At 49.9% G+C, this 20342-nt stretch overlaps 2 protein-coding genes and 1 long non-coding RNA gene across 5 annotated transcripts in view; 1 reads left to right on the plus strand and 2 right to left on the minus strand.

The window, feature by feature from the left end:
- RNF122 (ring finger protein 122) overlaps positions 1-5819 on the minus strand; it is a 25261-nt gene extending 19442 nt beyond the window's left edge. The window contains exon 1 of the mRNA XM_019514512.1: positions 5486-5819. Coding sequence (XP_019370057.1) covers positions 5486-5510 — 25 coding nt within the window. The 5' untranslated portion in view covers positions 5511-5819. The remainder of the gene's footprint in view (positions 1-5485) is intronic.
- A 6503-nt stretch (positions 5820-12322) lies between these two features.
- LOC109295592 lies at positions 12323-12861 on the plus strand. Its single transcript, XR_002096778.1, has 2 exons — positions 12323-12364; positions 12758-12861. It is a non-coding gene; the product is annotated as an uncharacterized LOC109295592 (long non-coding RNA).
- An 843-nt stretch (positions 12862-13704) lies between these two features.
- Positions 13705-19437, minus strand: DUSP26 (dual specificity phosphatase 26). Of its 3 annotated transcripts, none has more exons than XM_019514515.1 (4): positions 19130-19437; positions 16570-16847; positions 15876-16090; positions 13705-14426 (listed from the first exon to the last, which is right to left on the minus strand). In XM_019514515.1, the coding sequence occupies exons 2-4, from the start codon at positions 16746-16748 to the stop codon at positions 14227-14229; spliced, it is 594 nt and encodes a 197-aa protein (XP_019370060.1). In that variant the 5' UTR covers positions 16749-16847; positions 19130-19437; the 3' UTR covers positions 13705-14226. The 3 variants fall into 3 exon arrangements, with proteins under 3 accessions (XP_019370060.1, XP_019370059.1, XP_019370058.1); XM_019514514.1 differs by lacking the exon at positions 19130-19437 and adding an exon at positions 17777-17837 and having other exon boundaries at positions 15879-16090; XM_019514513.1 differs by lacking the exon at positions 19130-19437 and adding an exon at positions 17777-17834.
- Between the last annotated feature and the right edge of the window lie 905 nt (positions 19438-20342).

Consider the following 20342-nt stretch of genomic DNA (forward strand, 5'->3'; position numbering starts at 1 on the left):
TTGACTGCTTTCATGTGAAGGTTGTTTGTTAACCTCCAGGGTGCCCATAGGAGACTGTTAATCTCTGATGGTCTCAGAACAAGCTTCTGAGCCAGGGACATTATTTTTGCATAGAAAAAAAGTGGAGTCTAGATAGGACCTTGCCTCTGTTCCCTTTGGATGCACCCCTTAAAAGAACCTGCGCTTCTGTTAGTGCAGGGGTGGGTAAAATGTGGCCCGGGGGCCGGATGCGACCCACCAGGTCATTCTATTCAGCCCGCGGGGCCCCTAAAAAATTTAGAAAATGTATATTTATCTGCCCCTCTCAGCAGCCCTCGATGGGTTGCCAAAACTCAGTAAGTGGCCCTCCACCCAAAATAGTTGTCCACCCCCATGTTAGTGCATCTCTCTGTCTCCAGATTGCGCCATCCCTGCATATGGCCATAGCAGAACCCTGCTGCTGGAGCAGCAGACTGCGTTAAGTCAGTGCTAGCAATGGTGGCATTTCTGAAGGAGAAACAAGCTAGAAAAGAACTTTATAAAGACGATAACCTGCTCCCTTTTCTGAAGGGAGAGTGGGATCACCCTGCTCTCGCCAGCCATAAAACAGCTGGCAGGGCTAATTTTAGAAACTCCCACTTTGCAAGTATCATTCTTCAAAAATAGGCATTTGGGACCTGTGAGATCCTGCTAGAATTGCCAGAGATTGGATCAGATTCTGGGGAGTGCCCTTTTCCAAGCAGCAAATGGGTGCCTGTAGCTTGAGGTCTAGGGGTGTGTTGTCAGGGAACATTAGCTTATGCGTTCGAAAGTGTAGTTTCAATGAGGTGACGCAGGCTTGAACAGGCCCTAAATGAAGCCAGTAAAAATCTGGGCTCTCCTGAATTCCCATCACACTGTTTGAACTCCTAGTGTAGCTAGGAGACCTTGTTCATATGGAGAGTGCATCAGTTCAAGTCAAGGAGCACATGTGAGGCTGCTTGTGCTGAGTTTCAAGAGTAGCTTGCTTAGGCCCAGCATAAGCCTTTCTCTAACTGGTTTAAACTGAACCAACGACTTTGTCCACACTAGAAGCATTTTACCAGCATAATAAAAGCTTAGTATGTTGGCAAGGTGCAAAGAGTGTTGAAACCACAGTGGTCAAGCTGTAGTTTGTACAGCAAAACCACCCTGTGGGCAAAGTATAAACAGTCAAAAAGCCCAAGGCTGAATTGCTTCAGTTTTTGCAGATTAGTCTAAACTGCAGAGATTGAACCAATAAGCAAATGAACAGACATTCACTTTTGATTCAGGAAATTCAGCCATATGCCTGCAGTGGCTCAAGCCAGAAGGGTGCTAGGGCATGGCTCTCTGGCACGTAGCCTGCATGGGCTGTGTTCACTTGCTGTTCCTGCTGCCTCTGAGGTTTCTGGGATTTGCAGTCCACAATCACAGCAGCAGAACTCTGCAGGGTTGCTTGTCATTCCCTCTTCCTGCTTCCAGGTGCTCCTGGGATTTGTAGTCCACAGTTGCAACCAGCACTAAGTAAGCGGGGTAGGGCAGCTTCATACTTGGGGGAAGGGAAGTTTAACCCACCTCCCTGGTCCCAGACTAGGGTAGCCATTCATCCGGTTTTATAGAGGACAGCCTCGTTTTCTGCTACTCTGTCTTCTGTCCTTTTGATACGAAACCAGATGCCTTTATGTCAGACAGGTGGAAGTCTGTGGAGGAAAGTAGAGGACATAAAGGTGCCTGGTTTTGTATCAATAGGACAGAGTAGCAGAAAAGCGGGCTGTCCTCTATAAAACCGCCAGGATTTGCTGAGGAGTAGTGAGCCAGCCCTCACTGCTCCAGCTAGGGAGAAGAGGGTGGGGACAGCCCAGCCCAGCTCAGCCCAGCCCAGCTCAGGGTTGCAAAATGCTGGGATGCTGGTGGACTCTGCTTTAACTTGAACCGGGAAGGAGTCTGGGACAGAAGTTTCATAAACCGGTTTGACCTAAATCAGTTAAGTCTGATACTACATTCAACCAGGTTTAGCTGAAACCAGTTTCAGCCATGTATGTGCACTGGCTGAACCAGTTTCAGCATTTATGTGTAATAAACTTCTATTCTGTTACAGGTTTAAACCAGATTCTGATCATTTAAACCGGTTTATGCGTAACTTCTGTCCCTAGCCATACTTTGTCCTGGGATAAAATGGTTTATCCCAGGACAAAAGTGACATCTATTTGTAGCCAAAGAGATTGGTGGTGAATTGTCCTCTTCATACCCCAAAGTAACCTAGCTCCTGCTGTCAGAGGAGTTAAGCTAAAGGCTAAAGTAAGCGTTCTTAAACTGAATTAAGAGCATTTATGTAAAGGTTTGCTTTAGTTTAACTACACAGACCCAAGCTGTACAGACAATGCCAAAGCCTCAGTTACTCCTTGCTTGTGCTTGGGACTTAAAACGGATTATTCTCTGACAAGGAAACTCCTCTTGTAATGTAGTTAGCCCAGAGAAAGATAGGGCTAGCAGCACAGAAAAAAACACCCTATACTTCCTCCTCTAGCAGACAGTCTCAATCACATAATTGTCCCAGAGCTGTGCAGCCCATTCCTGGATCACAAATGAGGATGCGGTGAGATGAGAGACATGTATTTTAAATGTCTAAAGGAAACCAGAAGTAATCCTATTTAAAACATATTGTTTGCTTAAGAAAACAAACTTGTTAGCACAGGTGGAGGTTTTCCTTCCTAGAGTCTAAGAGGGAGACAAGGGGGGGAAAAAACCCTGTCTTTGACCTTGTTTCTTCCAAGTTGTGAGTCAAGGACTAGATTTCCACGGCTACCATATATAGAGATATAAATATATCTATAGATATCTAGATATAGATATCTATATATCTATCTATATCTATAGAGATCAAATATATATATATATATATCTATATATATATATACACACATATATATATAGATATATATATATAGATATATATATATATATGACCATGGAAAGGACAGTGAATATATTCACCAATGCATAGCAACAGTGAGAAGGATTTCAGTACAGTCCTATAGGGGAGCAATGGACAGACCACTTGCAAAATCTTGGCCTTCATGCCACAATGGGGGCTACATGGCAGGACCCCTGCCAACTTTGGTGGGTGCAACATTGAGCCTTATCAAATCAAGAGACTCAGGGGAAATGCAAGGTTATGCTCACACTCACTGGGCTCTAGCCAAATGAATCATGTCACCTCACAAGAGCTTTTTTTTTTTAATGTGACAGAAGAAATGCAGCTGGTCAAACTATAAAAGCTATGTTCCCCAGTTCCACAGAAAGGTGACAGAGCTTGCAAACTAAACTCAACATCTGCTCAGTGCCACACCGATCTTATGAGCATATGCATTCCCCAAAGAGTGACCTCTGGGCCCACAATGGGATTAAGTGCATCCTCTCCTCCAAACAAAGCTACGCATGTGTAGCCCCTTGGATTTGCACGTACCCACTGGACTACACAAAATATATAGGTCAGTATTCTAGATATATTTCAACAAGAGGAAAAATGCTGAAAATATGTAACTGGGAACGGGGATGGAAGCATACCCCCACTAAGGCACCTTTCCTGCAACACTTACACATGTACCTAACTTCATGAAGATGGATTCATATGCTTGAATGCTTGTCGGGACAGGGCCTAAAGCCAGGTTTTACAAACCTGAGTGCCTACACTTATATTCCTAAATCCACGTGTAAGTTCTTGAATAACAGTGGCTTTGTTTTCTGATGTCCCCAGTTTCTCAGCTGCTGAAGCTAGTAGATGCCGTGAATCTTCAGAACCACGAAAAGCAACTGTGCTTTATGGGCCTAACGTGATGAACCCAAGCTGGACCCATTTTCTCCTGGTGTATTTCCATGCATCTAATTTTAAAGGCAGTGCAGGCATTTTAAACACATTAGCTGTTAACATGTGGCAAGAATATTGGCTTCTCGTCCCTGAAATTGCACAAAAGCACACAATATCTGAATCTGTGTTACGGAAGAGGAAACCACTGGTTGCATTATAAGGAGCTTCAAACTTTGCAGCCCTTCAGGAATTAAAAGAAACCAGCCTTATCACCCAGGAATAGTTTTGCTGAGAGAATTCCCAGCATGCTTTCTGAACAACTTCACCATAAAACTAAATGCCTGATTATTTTACAAACTAACGTATGCACGCGCGACCATCTTCATGGACATTTGGTATGTTTAACAGGATACAGCAGAGATGCAGGGCCTTGTCTTGGGTCCTTCTTTAATAGGTTTATTCCAGTTGCATGGACACATGAAAGAGGGATTTTCAATATGAGCAGCAGCCAAAATGAATGCATGGCAAATTAATTTAGTAAATGGCTTTATTCATTGGAGCTGAGCAGGATTCACTGCACTTGAAATAAAACCGAATCTCCTCCCCACTTTTTCCATTGTCTTTTGCAGCACATGGCCAATCGACTGTGGGTTAGTTAAATTTCATGGAACTATATGCAGTTAAGGGAGGGGGAAATGCCATGCAAACTAGCCATCGAACAAAAGCCTCTTGAAATAATTGATCCAAGCTCGGTATGAGTAGATCCAAGAAGGGATTCTTCTTATAATTAACCATGATACGTAGGCAGAGCCACGGAGCATTCACCATCTGTTAGCTATTAAAAACGCAAGTCTGGCAAGGGAAAAAAAAGTGGGGGGGAGAGGGAGGAGGGACGAGAAGGAGAATACAGTAGACAAGGAATAAAAAGTTCCCAAACGTAAACTGGAAAAGATTTCTCCACAATGATTTAGAATTGTAGTAGAGGTACTTATTTGTTGAGAGACATCGGATAGCCTTTTTTTTTTTTGTTAAATTTTCTTTGTTTTGCTAAGCATATATTTAAGGAAAATAGAAGCAGCAAAACCAGGGGGAAAAGGTTTGATCCAAGCTGCTTTTCTGTCACTGTGAGCTAATCCAAAGCGAAACACATCAAGAGAAAGACAGCATTCAGACGGAAGCAGCACGACTGAATTGGCTAATCTTGGTAACTCTTTCAACAAGAAGCAAAAAAAGTTTCTGCCTTAAGATCGCAAAAGTCCAAATCTGAGGATCAACTCCAATGACCCCCTTCAGGGTAGCAGCGAGACTGAGGAAAGGATTCTCTGTCGGATGTGGAGTCACTTGGTTTTGACTTCAGCGCTGCACTAGAAAGACGGTTTCGCTCTCTCTTTCTCTCCCTGCCTCGGAGAGGGAGAGAGGAAGGGGGAGAGAGAGGAACGTGGAAACAAAGCCGCAGCTTGTATTTCACATGTTTTGGCAGCAGCGTGAATTCCCCACTCCCAGTCTTGATGGGAAGGACAGACGTTTTACCTCTGTAGAAAAATCTTTGGACTTTGCCTGGCTGTGGGAAGAGGACCCCTTTCCCATCTCAGCAGGGGGCAGAAGCCACTGGGGCACACAGCACAATGAGACTTTCTGCATGCCCACGGACATGCGCGCGTACACCCCCTCCACCCCCAGCCCATGCCAGATACTAACCGTTACACCACTGAAATGGGTGCATCAATGAGTCCCAAAGGCTGCCTCTTGCTAGGAAAAGGGAAACGAGGAGGAGGATCCTTCCTCTTGTCAGACCCTCGAGGAGATGGGGAGCATAGCAGCACCCAGAAGAGCTTGCTCCCTCCCAGCAGCCGTCCAGGGAGCAGGCGGGATGGGCTTGGAGGTGACAACAGAAAAATCCCAGGGCAGATGATGATGGAGGGAGGAAGGCTTGGGCAACTGGGGCCTCTTGGTTGCTCCAATTGCAAGGCACTAGCTGCTGCTCAGGGGTTGTTTCCTACTCCCTAGGACATTGTATAGGGCTGACAAGAAGCAACCTCCTCCATGAAACCCCACCCCTCCTGGCTTATTATCCGCAGACAGAGCCAATCCCCAGCTGAGCTGCCTGCCTCATTACTATGCTTTCTGTGTAAAGATTGTGTGTGATAGGCTGGCTTTGAAGTGCCTCTCCAGCCTATGCTTCTCAGGCAACAGGCAGTGTTTGCTTTGCTGCATATGTACTTAGCTAATACAACCCAAGTTGAAATGACTTTTTGAGAGCCTGGGAGCAAACTCAAACACAGCGCCGTTTGCTTTGCATGGGTGTAAGGGTCACCAAGGAGTCCTCTAAGAGTTAATGATTGCACATGCATTTTTTCACAAGGGGACTGTATTAAAATAGCATCACAGAAGGAGCTGGATGGCTCTTATTCTCAGCAGTCTACATGCAGGTTGTGAATATAATGGTGAACTCTGAATAGTTTTAGCAGCACGCTTAACTCTAAATGATGTATTCCTTCCCTCACATCCCAGAGGGTGCGCCTACACGAGACGCTTACTGCGCATTAGCCCAATAACGCGGCACAGTATCGTGGCGTATAAAATCCGTGCTAATAGCCTACCGTGCAGTGTTGTTAGGCTAATGTGCAGTAAGCAGCACAAAAAAACACGTGCCGGTGCTACTGCACAGTAACTCTAGTTACTGCGCTTTTAGTTAGCACTTCATTAAGCAAGGAAAAGTAACTAAGGTGCATTAATGAACGTGGTAGACACACCCAGAAAGGATTATTGTATTTTGTAGAGCTGGTATTTGCCATCCCTTGCTACGCCCTTTGCAGTGTTTGAAGTCAGGACCGGTCAATAAGTCTGTCCGCTTGCAGGGCATCTAGTGTACATAGCCACGGTTGCAAAAGTGAGGAAGACAAAGTTTGAGTGCTTCGGAGAATAAAGGAAACCGAGTGGTAGTAGACACGAGGAAGCTGATGGTTTAGTGTGGGATTTCTCATCCTTCCCACTCAAACAATGGGGTTATTAGAAAGAGGATGTGGGAATACATAGTCTACAGGTTTGGTTTAGCATGGCAATTGCTCAGCCGGGGAGTTCTTTGGAGCAGAGACTCTTTTTATGTTATATGCTGTTACAGAGCCTAGTGCAGCGGGGCACAGGGTTGCTGCTCTGAGCCAGGCTCGTGGCAAACAACGCCGTGGCTCCCCTGCTCCACGCACACAGACGAGGCCCTTCCACAGCACAGCAAGCCCAGTCGCGGGCTCTGTCAGTGCTTTCGGCCTCTGGATTAATTTGCTGATCCTCACTCAAACAAGTTTCCCCTCGTGCTCCGCACTTCCCTGATCCCGGCTTTACCGAACAATGGCTGTGCCCTGAGTTGAAGGCCTGATTAGCACCCGGGCACACAATGGGAGCTGCGCAGCTGCAGGGCCCATAGCACGGGAGGTAAAACGGCAAAATCAGATGGGCACATTTGAGGACAATCCCTGCCCGTGATGTTAGCTAGGATCTGGCTGCAGGGGCTCTGCCCAGCCCATTCCTTTGCCCGTTTCCCAGGACCTCTTAGGGCCTTGTTCGGCTGCAGAGCCGTATTCAATACTACCGAGAAGCCCTCCGTGCCCTGCCCAGCTCCAGCCCCATATTTTTTGTTACCCAGAAGCCCTGGGCTTGCTATTTGGAGTCAGTGCCATTGTCCTTTCCTGGACAGTTCCTTTATGCTGAATGTCTAGTGCCTATAATATAAGCCTCAGGGGCAGGAGATTTCCCTCCCTGTCAAATGCCTTTTAAAAAGAGTTAGCCCCAATCCTGACCCTCTGCCCACTCTCCCACACAACAGTGCCTCTTGTTGACAAAGGCTGAGAGAAGCATTTCTCCTGGTCTCCCTGGAAGCAGGATAGGCACCTTGCCAGCCCGCTGCTTGCCTGGTGCTCAGGCCTGCCGAGACACTAAGCCAGATGCACCGCGGCATCCCAGACAGTCTGGCTAGCATCCAAGCCGAGCGACTTGCCCTTCAAAGCGCTCAGAGCCCTCATTGCCACATGTTTATTAGATGCAAGCTCTTGATATATGGGGCTGCCCAAGCAGCCAACTGGTGTCAGGAAGTGGAAGAAGAATGGAGTTATATTAAGAGCGGCTGGACAATGCGTCCCCGAAGCACCGTGGTGCCAGTTCTCTGCGGCTAAATTTGATCTGAACTTTCTCCACATACTTACTTTGGGGTGGGTGGGATGGTATTGTAGCCACTATTTATAGGCTCTTCCAGCAGCGTTTCAGTCCTGGACCCTACAGCCTTTTACAAGAGCATCCACATCACCCACTGAAGCTGTAACTTGGGATGCTCCCTTCCTATCCTTCTTCTTCCTGCTTCCTGACCCTCTTGCCAGCTTTCCTGCTCCTCCTGCCCCCCAGGGTTATGCAGCACGTGAGCTCCCCTTAGACTTCAGCGGGCCAAGGATATTCCAGGCTCTCAGTGGGAGCTCTGCAAACCATGTGGTTTTCAGCCACATGCTATTTCCAACCCAACCCCAGCCTGAGTCAGACCTCAGCAAACCCCATGAAATCAGCCACATTCATCCTGATTTGCGGCGGGGGGGGGCTAAACAGTGTCTTAAAGCCATACCCACGTTTCGCAGCTTGATCTTATTTCTAGCTACGGGTAGAAATGGTAACCTCCTTCCCCTGGCACTCAGGAGGCCCGGAGGTGAACCACCAAGCTTCTGGCGTCCCAGATCTCTGGACCGAGTGCCCTGTGGTTAGAAAGGATCCACAAAGCTGGAAACTGAAGCTGCCTGGCCACCTAAAAACTGGTCCTTGGGCACCTGCTGGTGGTCAGTAAGAACACAATGAGATGAGGTTGCTTACAGGGACCAGGCTGGGAAACTTAAGGGGAATAAAGAGGAGGACTAAGAAGGGGCTACTTTTCACCTGTCTTTTTTTTTTTTTAATTTTCTCCAGATCTTAGGCTCCCAGTTGAGGGCTCTGTAGGCTCTTTGCTTTCTCCAGTAGCCTGGCTCAGTCACATCAAACCAAGCAAGAGGGTCTCCGACAGGCAGACTTGCTGTCCTAGCCCGAGCAAGAATCGGTTTCCCATAGGCAGGACAAGCACAAAAGAGCCAGTGCTTCCCTAGCGTGGGTGCTTTGAAGAGCAGCGCAGACGTCCTTTATTCAGAATCCTTCCCCCGCAACGCGTGTTCCTCTTGCTCCTCGCAGGCTCCTGAATCTCTGTCCCTGCCGTGAGGGTGCGCGCCAGAAACGAACGGGCTAGAGCAGGCCTCTTGGTGCAGAAAGGACTTTCCATTGCTAACAGGGAAGTTCATTTTTGCTGGCCCCGGTTTCATTGGCGGGCGTCCGATGGCTTCTGGCGGAGTGCAGCTTCTCCATCTGGTGGTCTTTGCTAAACACGACAGCAGGCTCAGCCTTTCTCACTTCCACCGTACTTAGGTGATGTACTGGCTGTGCTGCCCTGGCTGCTCCCTGGTTTCTCCGTCCACATGGCTCCACTTTAGATGGCAGCCTTAGCCCTTTATCTTGGGGGCAGACATGGATCCTATTTATCGTGGGAGCTGGATGAATCTCAGGGCCTCGTTGCACCTTACACTGCGGGCTGCACAAACATTGACTGATGTTAGTGCTAGCTTCGAGTTTGGAGTTGTCACACCCTTAGGCTAGAACAGCGGGTCTCAGCTCAACCTTTTTTTGTATCAGGATCCATTTGTAAACATTGATGGCCCGACCTGACCCAGTGCCCCGCAATCCTGGCCTGCTGCTCCCAGCTCCCCAGTGCATGGAGCAGGGGACCCCTTGTGTGGGCCCGGGGGGGGCCAAGCAGCCCCTCGGAGGCTGGAGCTCTGCCAGCCTTCAAGGGAAAACCTGCAGTTTCCCATGTTCTTCTCCTTCCAAAGGAAAAGCCATTTTTTAAAAAGTTTGTTGATCCATATTTAAAGTTTGTTCACAACCCTTTCATGCATTCTCATGGCCCGCTTTTGGATCGTGACCCATGGGTTGAGAAACAGCGATGAAGAAGCCTTCTCTGACAGTCCTCTACCTGCATGGCTGTGACTTGTCACTGGAGGCCTGGGCTAGGGACAGAAGTCGCACATAAGCCAGTTTAAGTGACCAGAAGCTGGTTTCAACCTGTAACAGAGCAGAAGTTCAGTGCACATAACCCAGTTTCAAAATGGCTGAAACCGGTTTGAGATAAACCTGGTTGAATGTAGTATCCGACTTCACTGGTTTATGTCAACCCAGTTTAATGAAACTTCTGTCCCAGACCCTGGTGAGCAGGGGCAGGACTAGGAGATGTACCTCTGAGTTTCCCCTACAGGGCTGGTGACCCAGGACAGGCTTCTACCCCTGCTCTACTAGAGGTCCTGGGATACTGGAGGACGTCAGCTTGAGCAGCACATCGGTGAGGAGTGGCCACATACTAATGGACCAGGAGCTGGGGACTGCGGATCAGAGATAATCCTGCCCTGGAGCGGATTAATTTTGAGCCACATAACGAGTGCTTAAAACCGCTTTGAGGTATTAAAGTGCACACAATCCAGGGGTTAAGAGCTCAAGGAGCTGCCCCAAATTACCACGTAATGAGGCCCTCAGACATGTTCCCGCATGGATGCCAAGTCCTGCCCTAATGAAGTGCCTGGCGCAGAACACAAGGAACGTTCTTCAGTTCGGTGCTGCCCTCTCGTGGCCAGTGTGTCTGGCTGCCTGAGGCCTGCTTGTGCAAAGGTTGTAATAATGAATGCTGCTAGTAGCAAGGCCCCTGGGAACATGGCAGGAGCAAAGCTGGGCTGGATCCCTATGTGGGAGTGCACTGGGAGCCACTCGTTCCAAGTGGGGAAATCCCCGCCGCTTGGCGGCTTCTCAGCTTGCTTTCTTACTCTTTTCCATATGAGCCAATGTGCGTTCTGCTACAGGTCTGCTCCTGAGCGGGAGCTAAGGCTCTCCCTGCTCTTCTCAGGACTCCTCCAAACTCCTTCTCCGTTTCTGATAGCTCCTCGTTGGGATGTGTCAGTGAGGGTCCTGCCTTAAGATCTTCCTGCTACTGCTCACTGGGGCACCTGCAAATTGCCTTGCTCACCCCAAACTGGGGACTAGACTCTAGCAAAGGGTCCAGGGCTGCTTGGATAAATATTGACTTCCTGCCCTATCCTCCCCTGGCCATTTCAGCGTAGCCACAACCAACCACAAACCGTGGATCATGGGCGCATCGTGGTTATACGAGATCCTGAACCAGTGCCGCAGCTTGTACGGCCTGCAGAGCGCAGGCTCCGCGACCATGAGCAACCACAAGAAGATCCAGGAGATGGTGAGGCTGAGGGACACCACGTCGCTCGTGGACCTGCTCCCAGGTGACACGTGCAAGGCCATATGGGAGTGCATCGACCACACGGACCTGGGTAAAGACCACAAGGACCTGAACTGGCTCATAGCCCACCGAGCCCTGCCAGTGAGGTCCTGGAGACGTAGAGAGGGTCAGCTGGGGAGACCCAGCTGCCCGTGGCTCAGCTGCCACAGAGCCACCGAGATGATTGACCACCTGCTTTGGCTCTGCACCTGCACTAGGGAGGTATGGAAAAGGATGAAGCAGCTCTGCAAAGTGGTGACTGGCGACAACTGGCTAACCCAGAGAAGTGGCACTGTCCGGGCACCTCACCAAGCACCAGGGGAGCCCGTCGGCCCGCTTCGACCAGTTTGCATCCTGCATCAGGAGCACCCTGGGGAAGGCCAGGAACCTCCTGTTGTCCAGGCACACAGACATAGAGGTAGTAGGCTGTGTGAAAATGGCTCTGAGCAAAACTCCAGACCTACTACCAGGAATCGGTAGTGGAGGATGGAGAGGACATGGCCAAAGCCATTTGGCACAGAGACGTGTGGCATAGGATCTTCCAACTCCCCCCTAGCAGCGAGGGGGTGGTGACAGCAAGGAAGAGACAAGTTGAACTGAGGACAGCAACAGCAGCAGCCGGACAGCAACACGGACAGCAAGTGAACTGAGTATGCGACCTCACAAGCAGGGTGGGGAGGAAAGAAAAGGGTGGCCTGGTCTGAGAGACCAGAAGTTGTTTGTGTGTGTAGAGCGCGACACGGATATTGTAACGGGTCTGGGTGGCAAGTGAGCCTTTGCACAGGTGCACGGGCTGCACAGACATGGTTTTTGTAATACGTTAAGGTTTTTTTGTGGAGTGATACTCGGAGTGTAGCTATATATAACCTCATATATATAAAGACATATATTTTTACAAAAAAAAAAAAAAAAGAAAATGCTCAAGATCCTGGTCTCTTGAGAGCTCAGATCAAGTGTAGTGGCTTCTTACCCTGGCAAGGGAAATACCATGTATATGAGTCCAAGAAGGCAGTTTTCCTGAACCACCTTGCAGGCGAACTGCTCTTCTGGCATGGTTCAGTACCTGCTGAGGTGCAGCGGCTTTAAGCCCAATGTATAGAAATGGCAGTCTCCTCCCTTGCTTGCTCCAAGGACCTTATGGCTGAGGGCAAGCAAAACTCAGGGGCATCCAAGCCCCAAGCCCAGAGGCTAGGGTCTGCAAGTAGGATGCCCGCCAAAGGTTTTGAAAACATCTGAAGCCCCTGGTGCGGGCGGAGGATGTTTGCCGGTAATAGGGCCACTTATGGTTCTGGACTCTTGAATTTGGAATTACTTCTGGTTGATTCGGCCTCAGATACAAACTGAGAAAAAAAAACCCTCAGGATCCTGACAGGGGAAACACCATGTATCAGGGTCCATGAAGGCGGTTTCCTTAAGCGTGCCGGGGGATAACTGCTCTTCTGGCATGGTTTAGTACCCACTGAGTTTTTTAGGCTTTAAGCCCACTTTATGGAAATGGGAGGCTCCTCCCTATCTTGCTCCTGTGGCCATAGGGCGGAGGGCAAGCAAAACTCGGGGGCATCTGCACCCCAAGCCTCTGGGCTCGGGCCTGCTTGTAGGATGCCTGCCAAAGACCTTGGAAACATCTGAAGCTTCAGGTGGGGGTGGAGGATGTTTGCTGGTTATAGGGCCACTTTTGGTTCTGGACTGACTAATGGGTTTGGACTTGATTTGGCTGATTTGTCTTGGAACAGGAAAAATTTCCTTAAAAAAAAAAAAAAAGCTCATCCACCTGGCAGAGGGACACTTGGCACAGGCTCTTTCAAGACCCCCCAGTGGGGAAACGGACAGCGATAGTGAAGAGGACAGCGAGGCAATAGGATCAGAAAACAGGCATGAGGACAGCAGCAGCAACAGCAGCAGCAGGTCCTGCAGTGGAAACAACAGTGAATGAACTGAGTTTTAAGCCCCGTAGTCAGGGACAGGACTAAGAGACAAGGGGTTTTGTGAGGGAGACGATGCCTTGTGGATGGGTGCATGTATTGTAATGGGTGCATATATTGTAATGGGTGCACTTGTTTCTATGGTGGGTTAAGGAGGCAGTGATATGGATATGGATATGCATTAGCTCCTCAAGGTGTAGGTCTGTGTTTAGCTCTGTAGTGCTCTGTGTTTAGTCCCACAGTCCCTGGCTCCTTCCCTCCAGCAGCTTCTGAATGATGGTAGCCATTCCTTGGTGAGAAGAAAGGCTGGCTGGGCCATTTGGCAGCATGATTCAAAGCCTCTACCATCGAAATAAAGGGAAACAAATGCCCTCCTCCCCTCTCATCCTTCCCTGCGGAGTGGCGGCTTTCATACAGATGCATTTTGCTTCCTTTTCATTACGTTGACCTCAAAGGGGCTGGGAGAGGATCATAAAGAGCTGGGTGGACCCTCCCGAGCCCTGCATCATCATTGTTGCAGTGACACGGGACATGGAGTCCCCTCCAAAGGCAAGTTCATTTCAGCCCTAAGAGAAGTGACCACTAAATACTCACAGTCGGGAACCCACCTCCATCTCTCAGTCTGGACCAAGATGCTCCAGCCACAGAAGGGACAGCTAGACTTTCTTTTTCCCTTGCAATATTTTTATTCTTACAGGTAAATGTTTGACATCAAGGACTTTCAAACTCTACAGTAGAGGGTCTGTTCCCCAGGCCATACCCAGGTCACAGAGAAATGGACACAGCTCGGGTTTGCCAGGAACAAAGAAAGGGCAAGGCCGGCTGGGTGAATGGGTCTGCCGGTTAGGAGGACCAACCCTTGAGGGCTTTCCTGAGCCATCAGGGAGTGAGAGCAGCCTGAGACATGGGACCGAGTCTCATCAGCTGCACCTCTGAGGTTAGAAGGCTTGTGGGGGAGGCCGCATATTAGGCCATTGTAACTGCAGTTGTGGGAGCAGAGATCTGTTTGATCACTTCACATAGCTGAGGCTCCTGGAGGACCCCAGGCAACTGGATGGAAGGGGGGGGGGTGGTCCCTTGCTGCACTTTAACCCCTGAGTGCTTGCACCGTGATGAAAGCCCTGCGCCGGCTGCTCATGTGACAGCAAATTTCTGCTGAATGTCATCCACTGTGCAGCACCCCCTCAGACCCTCCGCTTCAGCCTCAGAGAGTTATCCAGGGTGACCAGCTGGCGCAGGAAGCCCCGGTTGGGGATGATGCCACGGTGGTCCTTGACAGTCTTTATGGCTTCCACCAGGGTCATGTGATGGCGGATCATGAGGTAGGCAAGGACCAAGGTGGCCGACCTGCTCACCCCAACAGCACAATGCACAAGGATCCTTCCTGCAGAGAGAAGAGCAGCAACATCATAGCAGGATTTGGGTCTCTAAAGGGAACCTAGGAAAGTGCCCTAGCGCAGTACTGATGAGACAGTCCAATCTTAGTTAGGATACAGGACATGGGACAAGGTGGCAGAGCCGGGTGGAAAATGGAGGAGCAGGAGGGGAATCCAGGGAAAGTTCATCCCAACATCGACAACCAAAATGTTTTGCTTCAGAAATGATGCCTTGTGGGAACTACAGTTTGGAGGCTTTGTGCTCTCTTTCTCGCCTTTGGGATGAATGCACTGCTCAGACAATATCTCCCGTGACCCAGAAGAGTCCATCCACTTGTAAGAGTCAGTGTATTAGGGCAGTCCCAAGACCACGGTGCATCATGGAAAAGGAAGCCTGCTTCCTCTCCCATGAGTCTCTTTCCTCTTCCACTCAGCAGAAACCTGCTGTCACGTGAGTAGCAGGAGCAGGGCTTTCATCACAGTGCAGGCACTCAGCAGTTTAGGAGATAAAGTGCAGCAAGAGCAAGTCTCCTTCCTATCCCTTCCCTGGCTCTTCTGAAGCAAAACATGCTGCAGTGGGTTACCCAGAAAGGTGGTGGATTCTCTATTCTTGGAGGTTTTTAAGGCCCAGCATGACAAAGCCTTAGCTGGGATGATCTAGTTGAGACTGGGCCTGCTTTGAGCAGAGGGTTGGACTAGATGTGACCTCCTGAGGTCCCTTCCAGCCCTCACTTTCCATGTTTCTATGATTCAAAGTCCACCATGGGGTCATAGTCCCTAGAGGAAGAAGGGGCCTAGGACAACAACATCCCAGTTCCCACAGCAGCCTACGGCAGCTTTCTCAATCCAAACGTATACACATGTACATGTACACATACATACACACACACACACACACAGGACCAGGATGTTTTGTTTTCACTGAAAAGTATACATTTCCCAGGGAAAATGAAAAATTAGGTGAAAAGCCAATTTTCCATTGAAAAGCAGTGCTAATGAACATTTTTCTCCCAGCCCTATTCCACAGCTCCTGTGAACCAGGCTCAGCTCTGCCTACTCAGGGACAGAAACCACAGACACCTCTGTTCCTGACTTTCCATACCCCGGGACCTTGATAGTGGGTCAGGTCTCAATATCAGCTGGAGCAGGCCATGGCACTTCGCTAATATGTGCCTGCCACCTTGCACAATGACACGGAGGGGTCAGATAACAGTCAAGAACGGGGGGCTGGGTGTCCTCCCAAATGGGGGGGCAGTGATCTGGATGCACCACCGCACTAGTTAACTTCAATGGAGTTGAGTCTATAGGAGGCCAGATATGAAACCGGGGAGTCATTGCTCTGTTCCAGCTCCCTGGGGCTGAGGAAACAAGGAGGTCAAAGAGGTGATGAGGACTTTGGACACTGCCTTCTCTCCCTCCTGGATAAGGTCCTTCCCTGGCTCATCTCTGCCCCTCACCTCCTCTCTCGCTCAGTGCCTGGTGGATGAAGTCGGCGGCGGGGTAGAAGTGGGGGCTCATGTCGAAGGTGGGCGAATCATGGGCCTCGATGCCCAGGTAGCGGATGCCAGTGCCCTCATAGTACTCGGCACCCCCCCTCCACTTGCTGTGTGAGGCATTGAGGATGTGGGTGATCTGCAGGTGAACCAGCTCACGCCGATTGGCTGCTATATCCCTGTAGGCAGAGGAGAGAATGCAAAGGGTTAAAACAGGGTCCTTGGCGGTGGGGGTTCATGGAGGCTCCACAACACTCAGCACGGAGCAAAGCCTGTTTGGAAGAGGCTTGTGCAAGCACCACCAGCTAGAAGAGGCAGTGATGGTATAGATCAGAGCGGCCTGCTGCATATTTTTGGCTGGGAGGGAAGTGTCCAGAAGGGGATGGAGTTACCTTGGGGACAATTAACATTAGGTAAATTAAGCTGTCTCCACTTTGCAACCCCATGTGATTTTAGCCTGTGTTCCTCAGGTAACTCTTTTAATCCTAATCCACAGCACCCCCCCTCCCATTCCTGGGCTCCCTATGCCACTCAGCCAATGCCCACTGACCCCAACCTACTGCCCCCTGCTATTTCAGTTGTGGGCTCCCACACCCCCAGGGCCCATCAGGATCCATCCATACGATACAAGAAAGAGTCTCCTTGGGGCTGTACGTACTGATCTCCCAGGTACAGTCCAGGCCAGACCTCATCAGCATGGTTACAGGCTGTCTTCCCCGTGTACAGCAGCCTCTCCAACTCGAAGACACTGAGGATGGGGTGGCTGCCGCGGTCTTCTGGAGCCTCTCGGCTGGCTGACCTGGAGCTGCTCCTGGAGAACCTGGACATGAAAGCCATTGGAGCGGCTGTATCCCACAATGCATCCCTGTGGGCTGCTCGAGGCCGGGCCGTGGCCGGGATGCTGCTTTTGCTGCGGTTGCCACCCACTGTCTTATCCTGGAAGCAACAGAGGCTATTAGGGAAACCACATCATCAAATGCTCCCCCATGGGATTCAGCCCTAGAAACCCTCCCAGATCCAGATGTTTTTCCTGGGGCCAGCAACACCAGGAGATGCCAGATCCAGCAACTCCAGGCTGAGATTCATCAGGCCACTGACACTGGAGTTAGCTGCTGCTTCATCAAAATACCCTTCAAGGTGGCTCTACCAAGCAAGCTCTACCTCATGAGCTTGGTGCAGGGAGCAGGGACTCTCCATCCAGGGGTCCCTGACATGAGGAAAGGGAATCACATTTCATCTTCCCTGCCTAGGAGAGCTTGATAATGGCAGAAGCAAGAAAAGGAGAGAGCCGGGTCACAGAGCTCCTCTGCCCCGGGGCAACACTCCCCATTTGCCACGTTCCAGCTCTGTCATGTCTGAGTAGTGCTACGCCGGCCGGAGCAGCTACCTGTAGTTTTGTATTTAGGGAGCAATGCAGTTGTTCAGCTGCTGCTTTCCCCTTCTGAAGAGACCGCAAAGCTTTTCTGCCAGCATAGTGAGGCCAGTTCAGGAACAGGCTGTGCCAGCCTGTGATCAGAGGAGCTGGCATGCGGTGAGAGCTCTGGGTCAGTTGCCAGGGGCTGGGGCTGGGGCTGGGAGGAAAAGCAGGTGGAAGATTTCATATGGAGATACGTGGGGTCTGGCTGAGCTTTGTCTTGCCACATACCAATAAGAGCAGCCCATAGCAAGAAGCAATTTTAACCCCTTTTGGGAGCTCTCTTAACCCCTCTGAAAGATCAGGAGGTGACTGGGGAGAGGGGGGCTTCTCGATTGCTGAGTACAAAGAGACTTATTTTAAAGAAGAGCAGCCAGAGCATGCCGTGCGGTGCTCCAGACCATGCTCCTTCTTTCTCCCACCACCAACAAGCCTCCCAGGATAATCTCACCCAGACCCAGAAGCTAAGCTTCAGCCGTGGGAACATTTTGCTTGCTTGCTGTTGTCCTCCTGAGCACGGCCAACTAACCGCCACGGCTGCTGCCACCGTTAATGTACTTTGCCCTCTCCTGCCCCCCGACAGCGCTGCCTCAGCTGTTGCCTGGAGCGGCTTCAAGTGCTCGGGAGCACGTCCAGCCTGTCACTTCCCAGCCCCTCTTCCCATCAGCAGCTCGGCACCAGAGCTAAGAGGGGGAAATGCAGTGACCTTAGATTTACCACTGGGCTGGCTCAAACCATCCATCCACTTGCTGTGACATCCCGTCTCCAGCAATGGCTGGAAGGCAGCGGTCCAGGAGGAAACACTCCCCAGATGCCCACCGAACAGGACAGAGAGGCTGGAGACATTTCAAGGAGGCTGTAGATTCAGAGTGGGTCCAGAGACACCCAAGATATGCTCCTTTCCACTATCGCTCCCCAAAGTGGCCTGTTCAAGGTGTAGGATGTCAGATGCTGCTTTGAACATAACTGTGCGGTTTACGGACTGGTCTGTGCTGGAAGAGCGAGCTCAATCCAGCTCTGGCACGGCTCACTGCAGCTGCCACTGAAGGTAACAAGAATCGCCCAAGCATGAGCCATGGTCCTTTTTTTGACCCTGCACCAGCTCTGGCGCTGTGCTGAACATTTAACTTGCTGGTTCCAGGAATAAACACATACCTGGCAAGCCCCTGGGCCAGGACATGGAGACCAAGACAAGCAACACACTTACTATGTCACTAGTGTCCATCTGCTCAGGACACAGCCAACCTTGCCTGACCTTGACTGCAACACATCCAAGCCCTGCCTGTGTCCGTGTCCCATGGATCAAAGGGGGGAGCTCATGAGAAAGGGTCCGATATTTCTCACGGCTCTTAATAGAAGGCTACAAACAGACCCAGGACTGGGTAAGAGGCTGCCAGCCACATCCACATCCACTTTGGGATGTAATTCCCCACTCTCGCGATGCTCAGATACAAGGGGCTTGAGCTGGAAAATGTCACTGGTTGCTACCCAGAAGATGCAAGACCGCAGAGCAGATCCCCCCGCAAAACATCCTTATTCCCAAAACCTCCCAGGTGGGGTGAGACCCACACCCACAGCAAAACATGGAGCAGGCTGCAATGCCTCACAGGTTCATGGCTGTCTTTGCAGCCCCTGCCAGTCTCACGCTGCACTGGGAAGGAGGAGGAGAGAAGCAGAGAGGCAGACAGCCCTGCCTACGCACATGGCTCGGCACAGACATTATCACACTCATGCTGGCTGCCCAGCCCCACTGAGACAGACAGACAGACGCGCAGGAGGGAGATGCCCACCCCCATTACCCTACCTTTACGCAGACTGTGATTTCTCAGTTCAGGGCGAGTAGTCTAGTCATATCCCATCGGCCATGTCTTCATGCTGTTGCTGTTGCTGCTGCTGTTGCTGCTGCCGCCGTGGAAAGGCTGATGTATGAACATCTATTTTAAGGGATGACATGTCCAGAGGCAGGTTTGTTTAGATCACACTGCGTTTGGGGGGTGGGGAGGAAGAGGAGGGAGACTGGCACAACACACAGCCCCACAGACAAACATGCACACCCCCCTCCCCATGCATGTAAATACTCATACACAGCCAAAATAACACAGATCCAAATGCACTCCCATAAATTCCCCCCAAACCCGACGTGCTGTCTCTCTCTCACACGCCTGTGTGCAACAAGCCACAGAAAGAAAGACACCGATCTGGCTGGCAGCGGTGCTTGCTGAAATGATTGTGCGTGCACAGTTTCAACCATTTCGGTTCAGCTCAGTGCTTTTTTCCTTTCAGTTCATCTGGCAGAACTAGCTAGGGGCTAATTCACCCAAAAATGGAGTTTCAGAGAGACTGAAGCAATTTGCAAATTTGGATCAAATTGAGTGAAGAGGCACTTTCAAAAAAATGGGAAGATTGTAACAAAATGTCAAAACCTTTCAGCAGGCTCCCACCGTCCCATTTTGAATCTGAAACATTTGATTCTGGCATTTTCAAACTACAAATTCTCAAACATTTCTTTGGGAACAGATTTTTTCTTTTTTTTTTTTTGCTGTTTAAAAAGTGATAGAAAGTAAAGTGTAAAAAAGGTCAAAGGTGCCCAAGTGAATCAAAGAGATAGTTTGAAACATGAAATGTTTCGATTCACCTAAACCACATTTTGGGGTAAAAACCCCAGCCATTTTTGTCTGGGTAGGACTTTCTGGATCCTTACAGACACTATCTCTAATACTTGTGACCAAATCAATCTGAAATGGAAATATCCTGACTCCGAAATGGTACTTGCCACAGCCTGCTGGTGATACCCTGACTGGTTCCAGAGCCAGTTAACTATCCTCTTACTTTCACTGTTGACTGGAGAGAATATAACGCATTTCAACTTTATCACAACTTGTCTCCTGTTGGGTTTTTGGCTTTTTTTGGCTGACACTTCTGCCATTTTCATAAATAGAGTCAGTTGCCTCAACTGGAAAAAAGATATATATTTGCTGATTAGCTCAGTTGCTAATAGATAATAGAGTTCTTATCAT

Source organism: Gavialis gangeticus, unplaced genomic scaffold, assembly GCF_001723915.1.
Source record: "Gavialis gangeticus isolate Ggan-Ray unplaced genomic scaffold, GavGan_comp1, whole genome shotgun sequence".
Taxonomy (NCBI): Eukaryota; Metazoa; Chordata; order Crocodylia; family Gavialidae; genus Gavialis; species Gavialis gangeticus.

What these genes read in the sequence shown, in the direction of transcription:
- DUSP26 (XM_019514513.1), bottom strand. Translation starts at nt 17,812, where the DNA reads ATGTTCCCACGGCTGAAGCTTAGCTTCTGGGTCTGG. An exon ending in GGACTGTACCTGGGAGATCA is followed by an intron (nt 16,091 to 16,569) that starts GTACGTACAGCC and finishes CTCTGCCTACAG; the next exon opens with GGATATAGCAGCCAATCGGC. An exon ending in GGCACTGAGCGAGAGAGGAG is followed by an intron (nt 14,427 to 15,875) that starts GTGAGGGGCAGA and finishes TTCTCTCTGCAG; the next exon opens with GAAGGATCCTTGTGCATTGT.